Source organism: Lampetra fluviatilis, chromosome 56, assembly GCF_964198595.1.
Source record: "Lampetra fluviatilis chromosome 56, kcLamFluv1.1, whole genome shotgun sequence".
Taxonomy (NCBI): Eukaryota; Metazoa; Chordata; class Hyperoartia; order Petromyzontiformes; family Petromyzontidae; genus Lampetra; species Lampetra fluviatilis.
In genome coordinates this window covers 5,855,874-5,883,136 of record NC_136330.1, presented here as the reverse complement: position 1 = coordinate 5,883,136, position 27,263 = coordinate 5,855,874, and the positions used below count along the sequence as shown (strand labels likewise).

Sequence of the window (27,263 nt, the reverse complement as noted above, 5' to 3'; positions counted from 1 at the left end):
TCGCGCCCGTGGTTTCCCGCCCTCGTCGCGCGCCCCGCGTCACCGCCGTTTTTTCTTTTTTTTGAACGCCGCCTCAGAAAACGCCGCTTCGAGTTTTTAATTTCCCACAGAAGTCAACGTTTTAGTTATTTTTACCAAGTACGTTTCCTCATGATTTGGTTCCTTGTGCGGTATGGTTGATCGCTCCGTATTTAGAATTTTAAAACATCGTTAATAAAATGTTGAGGAATGTTTTGTGTTATTGTACTGTACTGTCGGGTGCGATTTAATGGTTAGGCCGCTTCTTGTGTTTATTGTGAAATGTTGAGAACCTTTCGTTTGTTTTCGCAACTGTGATAATTCACTAATTGACGTTTCGTATCGCTTCGCTTTATTTCGCGTTGCAGTAATAACAGTAAACTGTATCTATGAGTACTGTAGCTGTACATTAATACAAGATTGATAATTTAGCATTACGAACAATGGATCGTATAATGCTGTGTGTTTGTGTCCTTCAGTTGGCAATGTATACACTCTACACTGCGGGCAATTTAGTGTTTAATACACTGTGCACAATACTGTACTAAATTGATATCGAATTTTAAATACAGTCTAGTATTTGTATTGTGTCATCTAGTTTCTATTGCATAGTTTGCAATGTCTCGTTTGTTGTGTCTGTTTCGTATTGTACACTATTTAACACGTAGCAGGCTTTAGCGACCAATATTATTCACAATAAAGGTTTTTGGGTCAGATCGCGTTATTTATAAATGTGTCGTAACCCTCCACCATCCGACACGGCCAATCAGTAAATCATGTGTCACGTTTTACAAAGGACAAAATAGTTCACTTCTTTAGCCCACCGGTGTGAAAACCGTGACACATGTTTTACTATATTCTTGGTTCTTTCGGTAAAGTCACGTAGAAGGGAAATAATAAAATGATAAAAATATATAAACAATACAATTCTCACGACGTTTCGAATGCAACACAAGCAATCGTCATCAGGTGTGAAATCCACAGCAAGAAAATTTGAAAAATGTTAAAAATATTTCTTTTTTTCAAAATTTCTTGCTGTGGGTTTCACCTGATGATTGCTTGTGTTGCAGTCGAAACGTCGTGATAATATTATTGTTTTATATTTTTATTATTTTATTGTTTCCCTTCTACGTGACTTTACCGAAAGAACCAAGAAGATGAATCCCTGCAGTCACGAAAGCTTTAAATCAAAACATGTTTTGCTGATTGGCCGTGTCGGGTGGTGGAGGGTTACGACACATTTATAAATAACGCGATCTGACCCAAAAACATTGATTATTAATAATATTGGTTGCGAAAGCCTTCGTGTTAAACATATCTGTTCTGTTCTGTCCCCCATCTGTGCTGTCGTGTCTCTACTGCAGGGATGGGGCAACCTTTTTTTCTGCCAAAGGCAATTTGGATATTTATAAAACATTCGCGGGCCGTACAAAATCGTCACCTTAAAAATTATATTTGGTCAAATATTTCATTAACTCGCCCCTAATGCGATGGGCTGGAGCTGCTTCTCTGGCGAGGCGTGTGGTGATGTTAGCTGGTATTGATGATGTTAGCTGGTATTGATGATGTTAGCTGGTATTGATGATGTTAGCTGGTATTGATGATGTTAGCTGGTATTGATGATGTTAGCTGGTATTGATGATGTTAGCTGGTATTGATGATGTTAGCTGGTATTGATGATGTTAGCTGGTATTGATGATGTTAGCTGGTATTGATGATGTTAGCTGGTATTGATGATGTTAGCTGGTATTGATGATGTTAGCTGGTATTGATGATGTTAGCTGGTATTGATGATGTTAGCTGGTATTGATGATGTTAGCTGGTATTGATGATGTTAGCTGGTATTGATGATGTTAGCTGGTATTGATGATGTTAGCTGGTATTGATGATGTTAGCTGGTATTGATGATGTTAGCTGGTATTGATGATGTTAGCTGGTATTGATGATGTTAGCTGGTATTGATGATGTTAGCTGGTATTGATGATGTTAGCTGGTATTGATGATGTTAGCTGGTATTGATGATGTTAGCTGGTATTGATGATGTTAGCTGGTATTGATGATGTTAGCTGGTATTGATGATGTTAGCTGGTATTGATGATGTTAGCTGGTATTGATGATGTTAGCTGGTATTGATGATGTTAGCTGGTATTGATGATGTTAGCTGGTATTGATGATGTTAGCTGGTATTGATGATGTTAGCTGGTATTGATGATGTTAGCTGGTATTGATGATGTTAGCTGGTATTGATGATGTTAGCTGGTATTGATGATGTTAGCTGGTATTGATGATGTTAGCTGGTATTGATGATGTTAGCTGGTATTGATGATGTTAGCTGGTATTGATGATGTTAGCTGGTATTGATGATGTTAGCTGGTATTGATGATGTTAGCTGGTATTGATGATGTTAGCTGGTATTGATGATGTTAGCTGGTATTGATGATGTTAGCTGGTATTGATGATGTTAGCTGGTATTGATGATGTTAGCTGGTATTGATGATGTTAGCTGGTATTGATGATGTTAGCTGGTATTGATGATGTTAGCTGGTATTGATGATGTTAGCTGGTATTGATGATGTTAGCTGGTATTGATGATGTTAGCTGGTATTGATGATGTTAGCTGGTATTGATGATGTTAGCTGGTATTGATGATGTTAGCTGGTATTGATGATGTTAGCTGGTATTGATGATGTTAGCTGGTATTGATGATGTTAGCTGGTATTGATGATGTTAGCTGGTATTGATGATGTTAGCTGGTATTGATGATGTTAGCTGGTATTGATGATGTTAGCTGGTATTGATGATGTTAGCTGGTATTGATGATGATGATGTTGCTACTCGCAACTGCTTTTCCTGCTCTTAGATCGATTAAATTTCGAGTCCTGCCTGCGGTTGTCTTGGCAGGGCCACGCCAAATCATTCGGATGTTCTCCCATCCCTGCTCTACTGCCTCTCTGTCTTACAGAATGCTTCAACAAAAATGTGAACACTTACACGGGACTATCGTTTTTAAAAGGAAAAATAACGGATAATACTACACTGTAGCATGATAACACATGTGATGTTAGTAGCTTTAATAAGTCAAAGAGTCTCCACTCTAAACTGGTACAAAACTGACACCTTTATTCAAGGCATCATGTTTGCAATAACCACAACACAAGTAGTCAAAAAAGCAAACAAAAAGAAGCAACTCTGATAATGATAATAATATGCACTGTCCTTGAAGTTGAGCTCTCAAGACTGATATTGCACTGTGTTTGAGTTGAACGCCTTCTGGTGTCATCTGGTCCAACACCAATGGGGACTAGGCTCTAAAGAAAGCCGTCTTGGGTGTGGACCAATCAACTTCAAGGACAGTGCATATTATTATCATTATCAGAGTTGCTTCTTTTTGTTTGCTTTTTTGACTACTTGTGTTGTGGTTATTGCAAACACGATGCCTTGAATAAAGGTGTCAGTTTTGTACCAGTTTAAAAGGGTAAAAACCTACGACTATTTTGCCACTGGTAAAAGAGATCTCATAGTGAGTCTCCACTCATTCGCTCATCGTTGTCAACGCGTGCCTGGAATCTACTCCAGCTGGTCTCCAGAGCCAGGAGGCACATTTATTGTGGTGTTGTTGCAAATTCTCCAAAGTGTTCACATTTTTTTGAAGCAGCAAGTACAGTGATCCCTCGTTTATCGTGGTTAATGGGGACCGGAACCCCCTCGCGATAGGTGAAAATCCGCGAAGTAGGATTGGCCCCCTAGGAATTTCCGTATATATGTGTGTGTGGGTACCAGAATGTTTAAAATATGTATATTTATACGTTTTTATATATATTATACATTCACTCTCATACGATACGTATTATGGTGGTCTACACTCACCAATGACAGTAGTATCTTGAGACTTGACTCCAGTAATGACGACGACGACGATGACAATGACGATGACAATGACGACGATGACAGACCTGTGCAGCTCGATGAATGTGATGATGATGGTGTTACTGCACAGGTATAATGAGGCCTTTAAATCAGTTCGAAAAATCCGCGATGCACTGAGGCCGCGAAACTTGAACCGCGAAGTGGCGAGGGATTACTGTATTTCATATCAGATCAGATTTTTTTATTGAGACTGCTAATAACCAGGTTGACCGCTAGGGCCCGAACCGCGTACCCATGCAACGGCTAGGAATACTTAATTATAGTGACTAATCTGAATCATAATATTTATTTATACTGGAGGAATCCGATGATCTATGAAGCTCTTGATCACTTATGTCAAGTAGGGGCGCGGGGTCGGTGAGTTCCAACAACAAACAATATCCCTTTGGTCGTTAGCCCGAAAGGGCATCACGCGTTTTTATATATTCATATGCAGCAGGGTTCATGAAAAACCGATTCGCATACCAATTACTTCATAGCGCATTTTAGAATCGCTCACCATTGCCAGGTTACGTTGATATTGATGATGGTGATGACGACGAAGATGGTGACGGTGATTAAGTTGATGCTGGTAACATTGATGATCTTTAAATTGATAAATATGTTGATGATGATGATGACAGCGGCGATGATGATAATGGTCACGGTAATAATATTGATGACGATGGTGACGATGATGTTAATCGCGACTGCGGTAAGATTGACGACGATTATTTTGACGGTGACATCTGCATTGGTGACATTTAACGGCGGCGATGAATTGTCGGTTTTGCCGTATTTCAGTCGAGGACCGATGAGCCGCCACGCTGCGACATGGAAAACCACGAAGACTTCTGCCGCAAGTGCCGTGAGGAGTTGGGGGAAACCCCATCGACCCTCCTGGACCCAGCGAGACACCTGGGGTGGAGCCTGGGTCGTGTGGTCACCAAGTCTTCCGTACGATTCTGCGGACGTCCCATCCTCCCTCCGCTGGTTCGTCACTGAACAGCAAACAACAACAATACAAACAACTTACGGCAGAGGTCGCAACCGGGTACCCGATACCCGTACCCTACCCGATACCCGGCTACCCGTACCCGTACGGGTACGGGTACCCGTTTGCGACCCTGGTGCGGCCGGGTACGGGTAGGCCGTGAGTCACTGGTGAGTCACCGTTTGTCACTCATTTCGGGTAGGGTACGGGTAGGGAACGGGTACCCGTACCCGGCCGGATACGGGTACCCATTTGCGACCCTGGTGCGGCCGGGTACGGGTAAGGAATCAAAACCCGTTTGCGACCTCTGACTTACGGTTATGATTCATAATAAATTTTTTGGTTAGGCCACGTAGAACTCTATCTATTCTATCGAAGGTCTTTTTGTGACCCCAATTTTTCTTGCCGTGGTTTTCACACCTGATGATGATTGCTTGTGTTACAATCGAAACGTGATGCTTTTTTTTTTCCTCCTTCTACGTGACTTTACCGGAATAACCAAGAATATGAACGTGAGTTCAGTTGCTGGCCACGGATAACATCCGTGGTGAGTACTATCTCAACTGGTCCTGGGGCTCCCTTTCCCACCAGTTACTCAGCCTGCCACTGAACCACTGTGTGGTAAAGTATGGCTAATAAAGGGTCTAAATAATTTGTCATCATTGCTATATGTGTGTAGAGGTGTAGTGGGTGACATCACGTCACGCGCGCCCTCGGAGAGAGTTGCGTGGCGGGACGTGACGTCAGGTGGGGACCGTGGGGGATGGTGACGTCATGCCCCCGGTGGGGGGGGGGGGGTATTTAAAGGGGGACCCCTGATGAGTGATTCTGCTGATGATGATGATGCTTCTGCTGATGATGATGCTTCTGCTGATAAGTATAATTCTACTGATGGTGATACTGTTGCTTTTGAGTGATTCTGCTGATGAGTGATTCTGCTGTTGATAATGCTGCTGCTGCTGATGAGTGATTCTGCTGATGATGATGCTATTTCTGATGAGAAAATGTTTCTGATGATTCGGATACTGTTGCTAATGAGTATAATTCTGCCTATGATGCTGCTGAAAAGGATAATTCTGCTGGTGATGCTGCCGATGAGTATACATCTGCCGATGATGCCGATGACGCCGATGATCGCGTTGATATCTCGACAATAAGGATTTGTTTCTGTCGCGACTCTAGCTGGGGTTGGAGCAGAAAGCAGAGATGAGAGAACTTTTGGCCACCGCTTTGGAAAAGTCGACGAGGAAAATCGGGGCCAGCGCGCAGAAGCGCCACGCACACACCAACACCTCCAGCAACAACCCACAGGTAATGGCGACAGCAAATGTAATCTCGTGTTCAGTTTTCAATGCTATGTTTGTATATATGTGCAGTATTGCCTCGTTATTCACAAACTTGCTGTCCGCGAATCGCATCTGGAACTACACGACTGCTGCATCGAGAGAGAGAGAGAAAGTGATGAGAAAGAATGTGATGACAGAATGTGATGACGGAGAATGTGATGCGAGAATGTGATGCGAGAAAGTGATGAAATAATTTTCGGTAAGTGAATGTATAATTTAGAATACGATAATTGTTTTTTTTACCCTTTTATCTGGCAACAAAACTGACACCTTTTTTTACAAGGAGTCATGTTTGCATAGACCACAATACCTGCAGTCGTAATGCAAACAAAAAACATAACTCTGATAATGTATGCACTGTCCTTGAAGTTGATTGGTCCACACCCGAGACAGCTTTCCTTAGAGCCTAGTCTCACATGGTGTTAGACCAGATGACACCAAAAGGCCTAGTCTCACATGGTGTTGGACAATTTCTCATTTGTTTGGCGTTGTCGGGCGGTGGAGGGTTTTTCTAAACGGCCCAGATTTGGTGAGATCGTCGGATGGGCCTAACCCACGAATCTGTTCCTAAGCTGGCCATCTTACCTGCGGTGATATGCCAGTCGCAGGCCCGGGACCGCGCCGCCAATGACTCGAGAATCGACTCGAGCATCGAGAGGGAGCGGAGAGACGAGGTCGGCAGCTGCCGTGGAGATGACGACGACGACGGGCGACGCCGCCACCACCACCAGCACCGCAGCAGCAGCGACGTCTCCCGTCATCACGCCGTGTCGCCCGCGTCCTCATTCGACCTGACCCGGACCGTCTCAGCGTCGAGCCGCCACCACCTGCCGTGGCTGCATCTCGACGACGACGACGACGACGACGATGGTGACGACGAGGAGGAGGAGGAGGAGAACAGCTCCACCGCCGTCGTCACTGTCGGCTCTCCCCACGATGAGCTGGGGGCCCTTGGAGTGCCCCACTCCGGCCTTGACGCCGATCGTTTCCGTACTGCCGGTGAAAAATCGGCGATGCAAGGAGATGACGTCGGTGGTGGTGACGGTGATGGTGACGGCGGTGGCGGTGACGGTGACGGCGGTGGCGGTGACGGCGGTGGCGGTGACGGCTGTCGTCCTCCCGGCGAGCCGAGCGCCGGGGTTTACACCGAGATGGCTGCACGGTCGGACTCGCCTAGTCTGTCGGTGGCGGAATTGGTCGTCGATGATGGAAGCGGTGGTGTTAGTGGTGGCAGTGGTGGCAGTGGCGTCACTGGCAGTGGCGGTGGTGGTGGCAGTAGTGTCATCAGTAGTGGTGTTAGTGGTGGCAGTGGTGTCATCGGTAGTGGTAGTGGTGGTGGCAGTGGTGTTAGTGGCGTTATTGGTGGCAGTGATGGCAGTGGTGTCATTGGCAGTGGTGGTGGTGGTGTTACTGGTGGCAGTGGTGTCATTGGCAGTGGCAGTGGTGGTGGCAGTGGTGGTGGCAGTGGTGTTAGTGGCGTTAGTGGTGGCAGTGGTGGCAGTGATGGCAGTGGTGTCATTGGCAGTGGTGGTGTTACTGGTGGCAGTGGTGTCACTGGCAGTGGCAGTGGTGGTGGCAGTGGTGGTGGCAGTGGTGTTAGTGGCGTTAGTGGTGTCATGGGTAGTGGTGGCAGTGGTGTCATGGGTAGTGGTGTTAGTGGTGGCATTGATGTCATTGGCAGTGGCGGTGTTGGCGGTGTTAGCAGTGCCGCCGGTGGTAATCTAATTGACGGTGGTAGCGATGGCGATCGCGGTGTTGGTGGTGACGATGGCAGCGGTGGTGGAAGCGGCGGCGGTGGCGGCGGTTTCCTTCCGGCGTCGGCCAGCACGGCGCTCTTTGCGGAGGGCGAGCGCGAGCCGGCGTGCCGTGGCGACGATGGAGGTAGTGACGATGGAGGTGCCGACGATGGAGGTGCCGATGAGTGGAGCGAGGTGGCGCGGCTGCTTGAGGCGCAGGCGCTCATGCTGATGGAGAGGACCTCGCCGCTGGGCCAAGGAGGAGGAGGGGAACTTAGAGCAGAAATAACAAGCGGAGGAGGAGGAGGAGGAAGATGGGGAGGAATAGGCAGGCTGATGGGAGAAGGGATATACTGGGGAGAAGGACAAATGGTTGGAGAGGAAAGACGAAGAGGAGGAGTTGGAGAAGGCACCAGCGGAGGAGAGGCAGCGGCAGAAGGAAGAGCACTGGAGCGAATGTTAGAAATGAGACGCGAGGGAACGAGTGCGGCATTCGAAGGAACGTTTGGGCTGGGGGAAGGCCTACGCGGACTCGAAGTGCACGGGGGGAGAAACAGAGACGCAGGAATTGTCGACGGAAGACGAGAGCAAGGTGGCCGATCGGGAGGATCACAAGCAGACCGAAGAACAAGATCAGAAGGAGGAGGATTTGGTGGTGGCGGTGGCGGCGGCGCGGGCGGAATGTTTGCGGAGTGCCTCGGCGTTGTGGCCGGACGTCCTTCTTTACCGTCCGCCTTCCCGCCTTGCGCCTGGCTCTCGGAGCGGAGCTTCGAGCGCTCTCCCCGCGCTCGCGACGCGGCGCCATGTTCGGGCGTCGAGGCCGCCGCGTCTCGGCCCGATTCGGAACAAAATCGCGCGGCGCGCGCCGCTCCGCTGAACAGGTCCTACGACGTTGCCACGCCGTCACCGGCGCTCCTCGCCAGCCTCAGGGCAGGAGGGGAAGAGGTGGAGCGCGAGCTGGTGAAGAGGTGTCTGGAGACGGAGCTGCTCGGCGTCATGGGAGTGCGAGCGAAGGTGACCTGCGGGAGCTACTGGCGCGCGATGAAAGACGACAGTCGGCTCAAGGGAGAGGTAGGGGAGTGCATGGGAGGTTGTTGATGGCCAGTTCCTGCGTATCACACGGACCTCTCCTGCGTATCACACGGCTCTCTCCTGATTATCGCTGATCTAGCATTCACCATCTCTCTTCCTACACCTCCCCCACCACCCACCCACCCCTCCCTGTGGAACAGCGAGTGACGGCGTTGGCCAGAGGGTTCCTCGCACGACGACTTCTCGCCACCGAGAAGGTGCAGCAGCTCAAGCAGACCGTCAAGGTGGGTCCCTGGCGTCGGGTTTGGCCGCTCGACTTCCCCTTGGAGGCCATCGGCCGCGCGGGCAACGTTACGGCAATTGTGGCCGGCGGTTGTCGCTGGGCGAAGCGTTCGCCGCTGTGGTTATTGATGCGATCTCGATGTAAAGCTTTCGTGACTGCAGGGATTCATCTTCTTGGTTCTTTCGGTAAAGTCACGTAGAATGGAAATAATAAAATAATCAAAATTAAACATAATAAAATTTCGATTTAAAGCTTTCGTGACTGCAGGGATTCATCTTCTTGGTTCTTTCGGTAAAGTCACGTAGAAAGGAAACAATAAAATAATAGAAATAAATTCTTTTTATGATGTTTTATTTTTTTTATTTTATTATTTCCCTTCTACGTGACTTTACCGAAAGAACCAAGAAGATTTTTACGATCGTTAAGCTTGTTGAGTCTCAAGACTCGTTTTAGGGTGGGTCCTGGCAAGTTTTCGCAGTGGGGGTCGTGGCGGGGGGGGAGGGCGATGTTGCCGCTGTGTGTGAACCCAAATGGAGTGGTTTGCAGGTAAACTTGTCAGCGTTGGGATGTATGGCCAAGGCCAGATACAGGTGCGTGGATTTTTTGTTTTGGCTATGGGTGGAACCTGGAGGAAACCCGTGTGTGTGTGTGCGGTAGTGTCGTTGACTAGCGCACTGCTCTGCGAACCCGGCGACCCGAGTTCGATTCCCGCTCACAGCCAACACCAGTGACGATTATTTGGACCGGGCCTGGGCCCCCCTTAGGTCGACTCAGCCTCAAATGAGTACTGGGTGTAATGTGTAAATATCGCCATGAGGAAGACAAAGGTGGTCGGGCGTGGTGCTGGCCACCCACCCCCTCGTGTGTCGTTCCGGCCTTCATAGGTGCTCGCTAACAGCACTTGCCCCTACAGTCTGTTAAGGCTACATGGGGGATCTTTCTTTTTGCTGAGTGTGTGTGCTGCGTGTGTGCTGTGTCTGCTGTGTGTGTGCTGTGCGTGTGTGCTGTGTGTGTGCTGTGTGTGTGCTGCGTGTGTGTGCTGTGTGTGTGTGCTGCGTGTGTGCTGCGTGTGTGCTGCGTGTGTGCTGCGTGTGTGCTGCGTGTGTGCTGCGTGTGTGCTGCGTGTGTGCTGCGTGTGTGCTGCGTGTGTGCTGCGTGTGTGCTGCGTGTGTGCTGCGTGTGTGCTGCGTGTGTGCTGCGTGTGTGCTGTGTGTGTGCTGTGTCTGCTGTGTGTGTGCTGTGTGTGTGCTGTGTGTGTGCTGCGTATGTGCTGTGTCTGCTGTGTGTGTGCTGTGCGTGTGTGCTGCGTGTGTGCTGCGTGTGTGCTGCGTGTGTGCTGCGTGTGTGCTGCGTGCGTGTGTGTTGCGTGTGTGCTGTGTGTGTGCTGCGTGTGTGTGTGCTGTGTGTGTGCTGTGCCACACAGGACACACGGGATCTGCTGCGCTCGTTGAGCCAGGCAACTCCTCCCCGCCGCTCTCGGTCCACGCAGGACTCGGCACTGTACGAGAGGGCTCTCGCTCAGGTGTGCGCGACCGCCTACACACGCGTGTGTACGTGTGTACGTGTGTGTGTACGTGTGTGTGTACGCGCGCGTGTGTACGTGTGTGTGTACGTGTGTGTGTGTACGTGTGTGTGTGTACGTGTGTGTGTACGTGTGTGTGTACGCGCGCGTGTGTACGTGCGCGCTGTGTATGTGCGAGCGTCTTTGAGTGAGAGTGCGTGTTAGAGAGCGAGTGTGAGAGACAGCGTGTGAGAGTGTGGGGGGGTGTTTGTGCGCGCGTGTGTACGCGCGCGTGTGTACGCGCGCGTGTGTACGTGCGCGTGTGTACGTGCGCGTGTGTACGTGCGAGTGTCTTGAGTGAGAGTGTGTGTTAGAGAGCGAGTGTGAGAGACAGCGTGTGAGTGTGTGGGGGGGCGTTTGTGCGCGTGAGGGAGTTTGTGTGGGGAGCAGTGGTGTAGTGGTTTAGTACGCTACGAACCCGGCGACCCGAGTTTGATTCCCGTTCACGGCCAACGCCGCTGACGATTATCTAAACTGGTCCTGGGCCTCCCCTAGCTTGACTCGGCCTCAAATCAGTACCTGGTGCGATGTGTAAACTTCACCACCGGGGAGACAGAGACGGCCAAGCGTGCCTTCATAGGTCCTCGCGAAGAGCACTTGCCCCAACAGTCTGTTAAAAGGCTATACGGGGGACTTTTGTCTTTGGGGAGCGGTGGTGTAGCGGTTAGCGCGCTGCGCTACGAACCTGGCGACCTGGCTTCGATTGCCGCTCACGGCCACCACCATCACCAATGACATCACTAGTGGTGTCTGTGGGGCGTGGCGTCTGTGGGGCGTGGCGTCTGTGGGGCGTGGCGTCTGTGGGGCGTGGCGTCTGTGGGGCGTGGCGTCTGTGGGGCGTGGCGTCTGTGGGGCGTGGCGTCTGTGGGGCGTGGCGTCTGTGGGGCGTGGCGTCTGTGGGGCGTGGCGTCTGTGGGGCGTGGCGTCTGTGGGGCGTGGCGTCTGTGGGGCGTGGCGTCTGTGGGGCGTGGCGTCTGTGGGGCGTGGCGTCTGTGGGGCGTGGCGTCTGTGGGGCGTGGCGTCTGTGGGGCGTGGCGTCTGTGGGGCGTGGCGTCTGTGGGGCGTGGCGTCTGTGGGGCGTGGCGTCTGTGGGGCGTGGCGTCTGTGGGGCGTGGCGTCTGTGGGGCGTGGCGTCTGTGGGGCGTGGCGTCTGTGGGGCGTGGCGTCTGTGGGGCGTGGCGTCTGTGGGGCGTGCTGTTGATGGGCCGTGTCGTTTTCGTCCTAGCTGAGAGCCGCTCTTTACGACGTCCATGACATCTTCTTTGCGACGACGAGCCACGAAAAGGTGGAGATGATGAGGAGCGACAGGGAGACGCGCCGAGAGAGGGAACAGCGGAGGCTGGTAAGGCTTCACCTCGTCGTTATCGTCGCCGCCGCCCTCATCGTCGTCGTCGCTCTCGGCATCTTTGCGTGCACCGCGTGATCTCACTGACTCATCCCTTCCACCTCGTGGGCGGATGTGCACTCGCATACAGTAGAACCCCTCTTCACGACCACCCCTGTCGACGACTGATCGCTTAACGACAGGCTTCCGTAGAGCCCAATGTGTAGTGTATAGTGTAGTGTATCGTGCATAGTAGTGTGTAGTGTATGGTATTGTAGTGTATGGTAGTGTAGTGTGTAGTGTATGGTAGAGTAGTGTATGGTGGTGTAGTGTGTAGTGTATGGTATTGTAGTGTATGGTAGTGTAGTGTGTAGTGTATGGTAGAGTAGTGTATGGTGGTGTAGTGTGTAGTGTATGGTATTGTAGTGTATGGTAGTGTAGTGTGTAGTGTAGTGTAGTGTGTAGTGTATGGTAGTGTAGTGTATAGTAGTGTATGGTATTGTAGTGTATGGTATTGTAGTCAGACGCTGTCTTTCCGACAGACCTGTTCTTCACCTGAGGACGGCTGCTTGCGTTGTGGCCGAAACGTCGTGAGAATTATTTTATTATGTTTTATTTTTATCATTTTATTATTATTTCCCTTCTACGTGACTTTACCGAAAGAACCAAGAAGAAGGTTTCTTTAGTTTCGATACTTTAGCAGTCACATATTCACTTTAAGATGTTTTCTTGTTCATGTTTTTGTTTGTTGTTTGTTGCGGTTGCACCCGATTCCAGAGCCGAATGGCTCACAGGGCTATACCTAATAATTGAACTTGAACGCAGACTAATAGGTTGCGCTGCTAAAACACGCATTCTCTTGAACTGCCCTCGCAGGAGAGAAGCGTTGAGGTGCCACACGGAAGACCAGTGCTGTCTGCTGCCACGCAGAAGTCGCTGGAGAGGAAATTCAAGCAGAGGTGAGGCGAGAGGGTTAGGGGCGTCCGTGCGTGCGTGCTGAGCAGCTATTGTTTGTGACCACAGGTTGCTTTTGAAATGTCAGCGGATATTTAAGTTTTACCCTCCCAGCAGCAGAGCCAAGGGGCTGCTTGGTCCTGACTTGCTTGCCTGCTTCTGCCTTCTACACGACAAAAGGCTCAGTACCAACAAGCAGCAGATGTACGAACCATCTCACAACAACTCCTCTCCCGCAGCCCACCCTGGCTCCTCCACCCCCCCCTTAACCAGGACAGTAAAACCTTGGATTGCGAGCATAATTCGTTCCTGACACGTGCTTGTAATCCAAAGCACTCGTATATCAAAGCAGTCGTTTATCAGTTGTGATCACGTGACGCTCGGCAGACAAAGCGTAAACACGCACTGCTCGTGTTGCAAGACCTCGCTCGTTTATCAAATTAATATTTATTTAAAAACTTTGCTCGTCTTGCAAAACACTCGCAGAGCAAGTTACTCGCAATCCAAGGTTTGACTGTATCTATATAAGGTCGGGTCTCTTGTGGCTTCTCTCTGTACTTGATACAGCTGTCGTGGCTGTGACGGTTCCACCTGAAGACGGAAGCTTGTGTTGCCTCCGAAACGTCGAGATTAAATACACTGGTCAACACACTTTCTCTGGCATCAGGTATTCCAACGGTTTTAAGGTAATTTTGGGGTGCTGATTCCAAATCTGGCATCAGTTTTTGTCTATCACATCAGATATCAAATATTGCATTTTCAATAAAAAATTCAGAAAAAATGTATTAAATAAATGTGGATATCTATATAAAATGATATTATAAACACACTATCCTAAAAATACAGCACCATATTGTAACACTAAAGCAGTCACTGACTCGCAACAACTTGCGATCATAAGTGACGGAGTTAATTTCGGGTAAAATCATTGAAAATGGGGTATGCCGATAGCATAAAAATGAGATGTGATAGAGCAAATCTGAGATCACATTTGGAATCGGCACCCTGAAATTAGTCTAACACAGCTGCAAAAGTCCAGGCCAGAAAAAAATGTTTTTTTTGTTGACCAGTGTTATTTTATTTCCATTAATGTAAAAAATGTTTAATATTTATGTATTTATTTATTTATTTTACCTACGTGACTTTACCGAAAAGTTTACCTGTCATGTTCGTTGCGCTCCTCTCATGTGTTATTGTACTGTTTGTTGTTGCTGTTGTAACGTTCTTACCTCGTGCCCCGACTGGACATCTGTGCAAAAGATCTTGATAGCTCATTGGATTCCTCCAGTACAGGTGCAGTGCCGTAGATGGGCCACACTTACCGGCAGTGGTGGACAGGGCCCATCTGCAGGTACCTGGACCCCCAGGGGAGGGGGGGCCACTGTGCCAGCCCAAGAGGGGAGGGGCTGCTGGGGGCGCCCCGGGGCAGGGGGAGGGGAGGTGCTGGGTAGGGGAAGCTCATCGGATGTCGTGACTTGCAGGGCGACGGAGCAAAACCGAGGGAGTCCAAGGACGCGGGGTCCTATCGTGCGGGCGTCCAGCCACTCCAGGTAGGGTGCCCGCGCGCCCAACGGAACGGAACGGACGTTCCCCTAAACGCGATGTGGGGGGGTGGGGGGGGGGGGCTTGAGCTGCTCACCGGATTCTTGATCTCCTGACGATGATCGGCGGTGTGAGATCTTTGCGAAAGATGACGATGTTATCGTTGTTGCTGTTTAAAAAATTATTTTGTCGGAGGGTTTAGCCAATTTTTTTTTGCTGTCGTGGGCGGTGATGCTGCTACTGCAAACGGGTTTTGATTCCTTACCCGTACCCGGCCGCACCAGGGTCGCAAACGGGTACCCGTACCCTACCCGATACCCGGCTACCCGTACCTGGCCGGGTAGGGTACGGGTACGGGTACCCGATTGCGACCTCTGGGATGAAGCCATGTTGCAGGCGCGGGTGGGTTGATTCTAGGAACTTGAATTGTGAGAAGAGACAAGACGTTGGGAAATGAGTGACAAACGGTGACTCACCAGTGACTCACGGCCTACCCGTACCCGTACCCGGCCGCACCAGGGTCGCAAACGGGTACCCGTACCCAATACCCGGCCGGGAACGGGTAGCCAGGTATCGGGTACCCGATTGCAACCTCTGCTGCTACTGCTGCTACTGCTGCTACTGCTGCTACTGCTACTGCTGCGTATGATCCCAATTGGGGAGCGGAGGTGCAGCGGTTAGCGCCGCTGCGCTACGAACCCGGCGAGCCGAGTTCAATTCTGGCTCGGACACCAACACCACAGTGACGATATTTTGAACCGGTCCTGGGCCTCCCCTAGGTCGACTCAGCCTCAAATGAGTACCTAGCGCGGTGTGTAGTAAACATCGCCACCGGAGAGACAAAGGTGGCCGGGCCTTGTGCCGGCCACCGACCCCGTCTTGTGCCGTGCCGGCCTTCATAGGTGCAGCACTTGCCCCAACAGTCTATTGAGGCTATACGGGGGATCTTTGTTTGTTCTTTAATCCCAATTGAGTATCGGTGGTCCGGTACTCAATTCCTGGAAACCCCGTCATTGTGTATCGGGGGGACGACGACCCTCTTTGGCAGTCGAGACATCAACTTGCCGATGTGTTTTTTTTCCTTTTCGTGGCCATATTACTGGTGGGAAACTCCTGGTTACACCAGCCCACAGGGGGATTATTGTGTCCGTCCGTCCGTCGTTATAAGGGCACAGCAAGAAAATTTGCTGGGGATTTCACACCTGATGATGATTGCGTGTGTTGCAGTCAAAACGTCGTGAGAATTTTTATTGTTTTATATTTGCATTATTTTATTATTTCCCTTCTACGTGACTTTGCCGAAAGAACCAAGAATATGAATCCCTGCAGTCACGAAAGAAGCTTTAAATCAAAATTTGTTATCATGTTACAGTGTAGTATTATCCGTTCTTTTTCCATTAAGAACTATGGTCCCGTATAAGCGTTAACATCTTTTTGAAGCACCCTGTATTTTTCAATTTAAAGCTTTCGCGATGATGATGATTGCTTGTGTTGCAGTCGAAACATCGTGATAATTTTATTTTTCTTGGTTCTTTCGGTAAAGTCACGTATAATAGAAATAATAAAATAATGAAAATAAAACAATAAAATAATTACTTTAACATAATAAATATTTTATTATGTTTTATTTTTATTATTTTATTACTTCCCTTCTACGTGACTTTACCGAAATAACCAAGAAGATGAATCCCTGCAGTCACGAAAGCTTTAAATCGAAATTTTATTATGTTTAATTTTGATTATTTTATTATTTCCATTCTACGTGACTTTACCGAAAGAACCAAGAAGATGAATCCCTGCAGTCACGAAAGCTTTAAATCGAAATTTTATTATGTTTAATTTTGATTATTTTATTATTTCCATTCTACGTGACTTTACCGAAAGAACCAAGAAGATGAATCCCTGCCGTGCCGGTCTTCATAGGTGCAGCACTTGCCCCAACAGTCTATTGAGGCTATACGGGGGATCTTTAATCCCAATTGAGTATCGGTGGTCCGGTACTCAATTCCTGGAAACCCCGTCATTGTGTATCGGGGGGACGACGACCCTCTTTGGCAGTCGAGACATCACTTGCCGATGTGTTTTTTTTCCTTTTAGCGGCCATATTACTGGTGGGAAACTCCTGGTTACACCAGCCCACAGGGGGATTATTGTGTCCGTCCGTCGTTATAAGGGCACAGCAAGAAAATTTGCTGGGGATTTCACACCTGATGATGATTGCGTGTGTTGCATTCGAAACGTCGTGAGAATTTGTATTGTTTTATATTTTGTATTATTTTATTATTTCCCTTCTACGTGACTTTGCCGAAAGAACCAAGAATATGAATCCCTGCAGTCACGAAAGAAGCTTTAAATCAAAATTTGTTATCATGTTACAGTGTAGTATTATCCGTTCTTTTTCCATTAAAAACTATGGTCCCGTATAAGCGTTAACATCTTTTTGAAGCACCCTGTATTTTTCAATTTAAAGCTTTCGCGATGATGATGATTGCTTGTGTTGCAGTCGAAACATCGTGAGAATTTTATTTTTCTTGGTTCTTTCGGTAAAGTCACGTATAATAGAAATAATAAAATAATGAAAATAAAACAATAAAATAAGTACTTTAAAATAATACATATTTTATTATGTTTTATTTTTATTATTTTATTACTTCCCTTCTACGTGACTTTACCGAAAGAACCGAGAATATGACACACCCTGTATTTATGAATTGTCTTTTCTCTACCTTGCGCTGCCATCGTTGTTTTAGTTGGCATCGTTTGTCGTTGTAACTTCGCTGACCCTCCCCCCCCCGCGCCCGTCCTGGGCATCAGTTAAAGAGAAGCGTCGGAGTCGGATTCCTCCTCCAGTCTCAATAAAGATTCCGACTGACAAACTCCCGAGGTCGGGAGTCGAACCCATAACCTGTCGTCAACCCCTTATCAGTGCCTCCATCATTACAGACAAATTCAGACCTTGATAATAGATAATAGGTTGATAATTGGTTGTTTACCCTTCTATCTGGCAACAAAACTGACACCTTTTTACAAGGAGTCATGTTTGCATAGACCGCCAGATAGAAGGGTAAACAACCAATTATCATATTTTTACTGGCAAATGAGGTTCCTATAGTGTAGATGCTTGCCCCGAGCTCTCATACCCTGATGGTGCGTTGTCTTTGAGTTGTGCGCCTTTTGGCGTCATCTGGTCCAACCCATGTGAGACTAGGCTCTAAGAAAAGCTGTCTCGGGTGTGGACCAATCAATTTCAAGGACAGTGCATACATTATCAGAGTTGTGTTTTTTTTGCATTCCGACCGCAGGTATTGTGGTCAATGCAAACATGACTCCTTGTAAAAAAAGGTGTCAGTTTTGTTGCCAGATAAAAGGGTAAAAAACCTATTATCATATTTTGCGACTAGCAAAGGAGGTTCCAATGGTGAAATTCAGACCTTATTGATCACCCCTTGCCCTTGTAAATCTCAACGTTCATCCTAAAAAGTTCCATCGCAAGGGAGATACACAAACGAATAGACGCAAAAACATGGCCCGTATCGAAACGTCTGTACGCTGTGTACAAGAATACGGAGTAAACCTTACGGGTTGACAGGTACGGACTAACTGTGTTAACCACTGCGTTGCCATGGCCCAAACGTAAACTCGATGCCACTTTGCTCACGCGACTCCTTTCTGACGACGCAGGGTGTTTAGGCCTAACCAGAGCATCAACACGTTACCTCCTGCTGCCATGGCCACTGGGGGCTTGTACAGGTGAGCGGGCCCGCACTCCTCTGCGCGTGTGTAGTAAGTTGCAGGAGGCTTGAATGACGTAGTTGGAGGCACACGTATGTATTAACACCAACGTATTTACAGAGACGGGGATACACAACACTCGAAGGGGTATCGGCCCCTTCACCCGTCTAACAGGGAGACCCAACGTCTACCCCGGCTAGCCTGCTCCCAGGTCCTCCACTACAGAGCTAGGGGAGGCTATCTATCCCAGCCCTGGCCAAGCTGGGATCCACGGCACCCTGAGTCTCCAGACCGGCTCTTATAAGAACATCGGTCTGGGCTCTCGGGGCCACGCCACCGGCTTGCCCCGGTCGGTCCTGACAAGGACAGCGAGCCAGGGGAGCTCCGGGGCCTACTCTAGCTGGTCTTCAATCTTCGCTGGTTAAAGCTAACACTCGACCCCGAGCCCTCCGGCTCACCACCTTATATAGCAATCGCCCCCCCCCCCCCGGGGGGGGGTGTGCCGTGGGGGATGGCAGGTGCGGACGTCGATGTAAGCACCTTCTCTGCGTACGGCCATAACCACGCCCCTTGTGTTTGTTTCCCATCCGTACCAATACACCTGTACACATGTCCGCACCGCCACCGTGGCTACATCTCTACCCTCACCCCCACGACAAGTGGAGTTGTGTAGCCTCTAACTGCCACCCGAACCCTACCCCACACCCGTAAGAACGATGACTCTACCACTTTTTTCTTCTTGGTTCTTTCGGTAAAGTCATCACGTAGAAGGGAAATAATAAAATAATAAAAATAAAACATAATCAAATAATTCTCACGACGTTTCGGCCACAACGCAAGCAGCCGTCCTCGGGTGAAGAACAGGCCTGTCGGAAAGACAGCGTCATTCAGACAGTCTTTCCGACAGACCGTCATTCAGACGCTGTCTTTCCAACAGACCTGGTCTTCACCTGAGGAAGGCTGCTTGCGTTGTGGCCGAAACGTCGTGAGAATTATTTTATTATGTTTTATTTTTGTTATTTTATTACTTCCCTTCTACGTGACTTTACCGAAAGAACCAAGAAGATGAATCCCTGCAGTCACGAAAGCTTTAAATCGAAACTCTGCCACTAACGCTACCCTTCACAATACCTTTACCACTAACCCTAACTTTACTATTAAGCCGACCTCTAACCCTACCCATAACAATAACTATTATCACTAACCCTGCCCCTAACCAAACCTCTAACCCTACCTCTACCCCTAACCAAACCTCTAAACCTCCCTCTACCCCTAACTCTAACCCTACCTTTGCCGTTAACCATACCTCAAACCGTACCCCTAAAACTAGCCATATCAATAACTATTATTACTAAGCTTCAAATCAAGATATTTTTAAATCCTTTATATTAAGTTCACTTGCTTGCTTGCGCGCTTAGGACCGTGCAAATCTTTCGGTCGTTTTTTAACACACTTCCCGTGATCCAATGGAGCTGACATTTTGCACACAGACTCGTTGTGCATGACAATTTATTTTCGTGAAACATTTTTTCCTAAATTTTACACTTTTTAGGACAAAAATATTATATTTAATTACCAATTGCTTAATGCTGCCATGCAATCATCTGACCCATAGGTGGCAGCCATCTCAAGCCAGAGGACGAGAGGACTCTAGCCGCCACGCATATAAAGGATTGAAAAACTTTGTTTTTAAATCCTTTATATTAAGTTCGCTTGCTTGCTTGCTTGCGTGCTTGCGTGCTTGCTTGCTTGCTTACGACCGTGCAAATCTTTCGGTCGTTTTTTAACCCACTTCCCGTGATCCAATCGAGCTGACATTTTGCACACAGACTCGTTGTGCGTGACAATTAATTTTCGTGAAAAAATTTTTCTCCAAAATTTTACACTGTTTAGGGAATTTTTTAAAAATATTTAATTACCTATTGCTTAATGGTGGCAGACAATCATCTGACCCATAGGTGGCAGCCATCTCAAGCCAGAGGACGAGAGGACTCTAGCCGCCCCGATGCCACGCATATAAAGGATTTATAGTGAAAAACTTTGTTTTTACGGGTTAATTTTTTACTCACCCTAGCTTCTAACCGTACCTCTAACCCTGCCTCTAACTCTACCTGCACCGCTAACCCTACCCCCCAATAATCACCTTACCACAAACCCTACTTTCACCACTAACCCTACCGTTACCACAACAATAACCCAACCCCCTAACTCTTAACCCTACCCGGACCCCCGAACCCTCCTTAAACTAAAACTACTTTGCGCCCACCTCTACCACTGCCTTGACACATAACACCTCAATCCTGTCTCTTCCCCTACCTCTGCCCGCACCTCTACTCCTAGCCACTAACACTCGCACAACCCCGGCACCCTTTTCTCTCGGCCATAACCCTAGCTCGGGGGCGCGCGGCTCTTTAAGGACCGCCGTTTCGCGACGTTGTTTGTCAAGGACCGCCGGCTCGTATTTCGCCGCGTGCACTGCGCGGCTCTTGAATGTGTCGAGTTTTTTAACCCTCTCCTAGACCGTTACCCTACCCCTTGCCTCCGTATCTGCGTGCGGCTAGAGCAGTGGTTCTTAACCTTTTTGGAGGTACTGAACCCCACCAGTTTCATATGCGCATTCACCGAACCCTTCTTAATTGGAAAAATAAAATATGATTTTTTCAAATTCAAAACATAGGTATATGTTTTACTGGTGCACGATCACACGAGTCGGGTGTGTGTCTTGACCTCCGTCGAACCCCTGAGACTGACTCACCGAACCCCTGGGGTTCGATCGAACCCAGGTTAAGAACCACTGGGCTAGAGTCTGGTTGCTCTTCTTGTTTTAGGTCGGCGATTGCGAAGGGCAAGGAAGCGGCCTTCCCTGCCTCCGCTGCTTCTCCCACCGCCTCCCACTGCGCTCGCGTGAGGAAGATCGGTGCGTGATCGGTGCGCGCACGGCGGGCTAAATGACCCAGGGTCGACGGCCGTTATGAACCCTCTGACGGAGAGACGGAGAGAGGGCCCAGACCCCCAGGGCTTGAATCCAGAATCTCAGCAGTGGCGGCTCATTGTGTCCGATGACAGCCATTATGAACCCACGAAGAGAGAGAGACACCCAGACCCAGGGCTTGAACCCAGAATTTCAGCAGTGGTGGCTGATTGTGTCCGACAACAGCCATTATGAACCCACGGAGAGAGAGAGACACCCAGACCCAGGGCTTGAACCCAGAATCTCAGCAGTGCTGGCTGATTGTGTCCGACAACAGCCATTATGAACCCACGGAGAGAGAGAGAGACACCCAGACCCAGGGCTTGAACTCAGAATCTCAGCAGTGGCTGCTGATTGTGTCTGACAACAGCCATTATGAACCCACGGAGAGAGAGAGACACCCAGACCCCCAGGGCTTGAACCCAGAATCTCAGCAGTGGTGGCTCATTGTGTCCGACAACAGCCATTATGAACCCACGGAGAGAGAGAGACACCCAGACCCAGGGCTTGAACCCAGAATTTCAGCAGTGGTGGCTGATTGTGTCCGACAACAGCCATTATGAACCCACGGAGAGAGAGAGACACCCAGACCCAGGGCTTGAACCCAGAATTTCAGCAGTGGTGGCTGATTGTGTCGGACAACAGCCATTATGAACCCACGGAGAGAGAGAGAGACACCCAGACCCAGGGCTTGAACCCAGAATCTCAGCAGTGCTGGCTGATTGTGTCCGACAACAGCCATTATGAACCCACGGAGAGAGAGACACCCAGACCCAGGGCTTGAACTCAGAATCTCAGCAGTGGCTGCTGATTGTGTCTGACAACAGCCATTATGAACCCACGGAGAGAGAGAGACACCCAGACCCCCAGGGCTTGAACCCAGAATCTCAGCAGTGGTGGCTCATTGTGTCCGACAACAGCCATTATGAACCCACGGAGAGAGAGAGACACCCAGACCCAGGGCTTGAACCCAGAATTTCAGCAGTGGTGGCTGATTGTGTCCGACAACAGCCATTATGAACCCACGGAGAGAGAGAGACACCCAGACCCAGGGCTTGAACCCAGAATTTCAGCAGTGGTGGCTGATTGTGTCCGACAACAGCCATTATGAACCCACGGAGAGAGAGAGACACCCAGACCCAGGGCTTGAACCCAGAATCTCAGCAGTGCTGGCTGATTGTGTCCGACAACAGCCATTATGAACCCACGGAGAGAGAGACACCCAGACCCAGGGCTTGAACTCAGAATCTCAGCAGTGGCTGCTGATTGTGTCTGACAACAGCCATTATGAACCCACGGAGAGAGAGAGACACCCAGACCCCCAGGGCTTGAACCCAGAATCTCAGCAGTGGTGGCTCATTGTGTCCGACAACAGCCATTATGAACCCACGGAGAGAGAGAGAGACACCCAGACCCAGGGCTTGAACCCAGAATCTCAGCAGTGGCGGCTCATTGTGTCCGACAACAGCCATTATGAACCCACGGAGAGACAAGAGAGACACCCAGACCCAGGGCTTGAAAAATCTTACTAATTGGCTGTGTCGGGTGGTGGCGGGTTTAACGACAACATTCATATTTACGCGATCTAACCCAAAGAAAACCTCTTGTGGATAATATTGGTCGCGAAAGCCCTATGTGCTAAGCTGGTTAATACCGTGTGTTTGTAGTAACCGTCAGGCACTGCTTCAGAGTGGACGTCAAAGGAACCCCGGGGCGTTTACATTTGACGAGCTTTACTAGCACCCGGCTTCGCCCGAGACTTGGATTCTTGTCCTGGATGAATACACGGCCTACACGGAGGGTTTGGGTGGGGGGGGTGACGTCAGCAGGCACACTGTGAGGTCACCGCTCGCTTGCCGTGCAAAATATATTCATTATTGTGCCCCCCCCCCCAAAATACAAAATTAAACTTTTATACTTTTTGCATTGTGTACAGTCTGGAAGCTACCCACATGCCAATTTTCAAGTTTGTTGGGAAGTATACTAAACATTTTGAACAGACGCACACATTCACAAATTTCCCTTTTATATATATAGATGAAGAGCAGGCCGTTGTGTGCCGGTGTCACGGCTCAAAATGTGGCTGAATATGAGGAGCAAACGCTCTTGAGCGCGTGGTGTTGATTCTAAACGTGGAGGGGGGAAAAACCGGAGAAATCCACGCGACCACGGGGAGAGAGAGAAAGACACGCAAACTCCAAATATACAGCAGGCGTCAGGGTCGGGATCTAACCCACGACCTCCTGCATACCAGGCGAGGTAGTCAACATCTCCTAGCCACCGTGATGATGATGAGAGAGACACGCAAACTCAAATATACAGCAGCAGGCGTCAGGGTCGGGATCTAACCCACGACCTCCTGTACACCAGGCGAGGTAGTTAACATCTCCGAGCCACCGTGATGATGATGAGAGAGAGAGAGACACGCAAACTCTAATATACAGCAGCAGGCGTCAGGGTCGGGATCTAACCCACGACCTCCTGTACACCAGGCGAGGTAGTTAACATCTCCGAGCCACCGTGATGATGATGAGAGAGAGAGAGACACGCAAACTCAAATATACAGCAGCAGGCGTCAGCGTCGGGATGGAACCCACGACCTCCTGCACACCAGGCGAAGTAGTCAACATCTCCTAGCATCTGCGGGGCGCCCTCCATACTTGGTCCTTTCAGAGCCACAAAGTTTTCTAGAGACGAATGTGTTCAAAAAAACATTTTTATTATTGACCCGTTATCGTTTTGTTCCGTGTCGTTTCACCTCTTGTCGGGTGTGCAGGAGGCGGCGGCGGCGGCGGCGGCACAAGGAAAGTTGGGAGCATCGCCATCAAGAAGCGTCCGTCGCTGGCCATGTGAGGTGCGCCGGGGCGAACGTGAGAGCCGGGGGCCTCTTCCTCGCAACCTCACCCCGGCCATTAACCGACCTGGGTAGCCACCGACTTTAGGAAATGTTTATTTTACCAGCGAAGGCCCCCCGCTTAGCTGTGTAGCGCTTTTTTTTTTATCAGAAGCGACCCTGGCTATCCCAAATGGTAGGTCAACGAAGTGGCTCATTATCGTCGTCGTCGTCGTCGTCGTCGTCGTCGTGTGGAAATTTATAGCAGCCGAATACTCGTTGAGTCTTTAACGTGGAGGGAAAAACCGGAGTACCCGGAGAAAGATCCACGCGGCCACGGGGAGAGAGGCACTCAAACTCCAGATCTACAGCAGTGTCAAGATTGAACCCACGACCTCCTGTATACCAGGCGAGGTAGTTAACATCTCCTAGCCACCGTGATGATGATGATGATGAGAGGGAGACACGCAAACTCCAAATACACAGCAGCAGGCGTCAGGGTCGGGATCGAACCCACGACTTACTGCATGCCAGGCGACGGAGTTAACATCTCCTAGCCACCGTTGTGCCCAAATTGTGCTTGTATGCCAACGCAGCAGCAGCATCGCCAAATCATTCACCGTAATAGCCGTCGTTTCGCAGCGCCACTGCCATGTTCAGTCTTCCATCTCCTCGAAGCCAAAGGTCCCCCCAGTATTGCGACGGGTCAGCTACGCGGATTGGGGCGCTGTACGTGTGACATTAAGCATGGGGAAATCATCTCGGATTTAAGCACCTTGCTGTGTGGAGTTTTGTATGGCCTCCACCTGTTCTACAGAGTGAGTGAGTGAAGTTTGTATGATCTCCCCCTGTTCTACAGAGTGAGTGGAGTTTGTATGATCTCCCCCTGTTATACAGAGTGAGTGGAGTTTGTATGATCTCCCCCTGTTCTGCATGGGTTTCCTCCAGGTCCTCTCTCGGGTGCAACTCATTAATAATCAAAACGTGCTCATATAAATTGAGTCAGGGTTGGGCGTGGGGGGGGGGGATGGTGGTGTTGGGGAGGGATGGCACCTCAGCGGCGTTCACACCGAACCCCGTGAACCCGAGTTGGATTCCTCGTCAGGCTACCATCGGTGGCGAGCGATAACAACGATAGCCAATTACACTTTTAAATATCGAATCCAGCCCAGCCGGAGCCATCGCCCTTCTCCCGACCCCCTTCCCGCGTGCCGTTCCACCAACCAGGCGGTGAGCTGGAGTCTGATGATGCCCCCGCGCCCCCCCCGCCCCCCGCCCCGCATTCTTCTTGGTCGTGGCTCTGGCTCAAGTGAGCGCGAGGCTCAATGAGCGAGCCAGCCGCGCGCTCAACTCGGGGGCCGGCTCTTGAGCCACGGTCTCCCAGCAGCCACCGCGGCTCTGGGTGCAGACCCATGAGCTGAGCCAGTGCCGAGCCAGAGCTGAGCCGCTCGCTCGAGGTGGCTTTGAGTGCAGCTGAGCCACAGCTGAGCTACAGCTGAGCCAGAGCTGAGCCGCGGCTGAGCCGCTCACTTTGAGAGCATCTCAGCGGCTCAAGCCCTCGCTGAGCCAGAGCCGAGCCACGGCTGGGAATACAGTCCTAGAGGGTTACGTCATTATTATAATACTCATCATCATCAATCCATCACCATCACTACTAAGATTTCTAGCACTTAAATCAAAACTACTGTACCTTCGGCACTACCACTATCATCATATTACCACCCCAATCGACTGCATCACAATCGCCGTCATCACCAATTGCGAATGTCAGTCATGACAGCCACTATCGCCATGATGACCCACCACCGCTAATACAATCATAACCACAATGTTCAGAGCCGCTATCACCACCACCACCACCACCATCATCATCATAACCACCATTACCTGCACAATAATCACTCATCACCGAATAACAATAATACCAAAGACACCTTAATCACAATCACCAACCAACTACCTTGACCAGACTCTCCATCACCACTCCCACAGTCATAACCACCATCATCGCTAGTAGCACATTGCTGCCACAATCGCAAGCACCACCATCAGCTACGACCGAGTCACTAGACGCACAAAGATCCCCCGTGTAGCCTTAACAGACTGTTGGGGCAAGTGCTGTTAGCGAGTAGAATTTATGAAGCACGGCACACGAGGGGGTGGGTGGCCAGCACCACACCCGGCCGCCTTTGTCTCCCCAGTGGAGATGTTTACTACACCGCTTCAGGTACTCATTTGAGGCTGAGTCGACCTAGGGGAGGCCTAGGACCGGTTCAGATAATCGTCACCGGTGTTGGCCGTGAGCGGGAATCGAACTCGGGTCGCCAGTTTCGTAGCGCAGCGTAGCGCTTGACCACTGCACCACCGCTCCCCACCACCACTAGCACCACCACCACTAGCACCACCACCACTAGCACCACCACCACCATTAGCACCACCACTAGCACCACTAGCACCACCACCACTAGCACCACCACCACTAGCACCACCATTAGCACCACCACTAGCACCACCACCACTAGCACCACCACTAGCACCACCACCACCACCGTCGCTCGACATCACACGCCTGGCACTTGAAGTGTTCATACAGCGCTACGCGATGCAAACGTCTCCCCCCCTCTCCTCTCGTCATTCGCGCGCGAGTGTAACGTGCAAATCCGTTCGCGTGCTGTACCGTAGCCAAACCGTGCCAATCCGGGAGGTGTGAAATCCGCGTCGTTTGCGTAATTTTTTGCAAAAATATTTTTTGTTAATTTTGTCGTGGGAGACGCTGCACTTTGTGCGTTGGAATTGGCTGTAACAGTTGCGCCCCCCTTCTGTTTTCGACGTCGCATCTCGTGGACATTATTTTGTTGTTATTTACGGGTGTCTCTTCGTCGTTTACGCTGGCGCATGGCGCGTTCTCTTTTTAATTTGATGTTATTTATTGCGCGCTGACCGACTCGCGTGTAAGAGCGCGCGTGTCGCTTTGCCCGGGTGTGGCTTGTTTTAAAAACGTTTTAAGTTATTAAAGTTGTGTTTTGCAGTG

General features: G+C 49.7%; 1 protein-coding gene across 1 annotated transcript; it reads left to right on the top strand.

Annotated features, from left to right (window-relative positions):
• LOC144950152 (uncharacterized) lies at positions 1 to 27,263 on the top strand. The gene is made up of 12 exons (XM_078880214.1): positions 1 to 138; positions 4,729 to 4,917; positions 6,101 to 6,229; positions 6,867 to 9,071; positions 9,233 to 9,316; positions 10,739 to 10,837; positions 12,102 to 12,218; positions 13,077 to 13,159; positions 14,636 to 14,704; positions 18,378 to 18,446; positions 21,257 to 21,345; positions 24,176 to 27,263. The coding sequence occupies exons 2-12, from the start codon at positions 4,759 to 4,761 to the stop codon at positions 24,250 to 24,252; spliced, it is 3,180 nt and encodes a 1,059-aa protein (XP_078736340.1). The 5' UTR covers positions 1 to 138; positions 4,729 to 4,758; the 3' UTR covers positions 24,253 to 27,263.

Coding starts and splice junctions, on each gene's coding strand:
- LOC144950152 (XM_078880214.1), top strand. CDS start 4,759: ATGGAAAACCACGAAGACTTCTGCCGCAAGTGCCGTGAGGAGTTGGGG. Junction 6,230..6,866: donor CCTCCAGCAACAACCCACAG/GTAATGGCGACA, acceptor GTGATATGCCAG/TCGCAGGCCCGGGACCGCGC. Junction 14,705..18,377: donor CGGGCGTCCAGCCACTCCAG/GTAGGGTGCCCG, acceptor CTGACGACGCAG/GGTGTTTAGGCCTAACCAGA.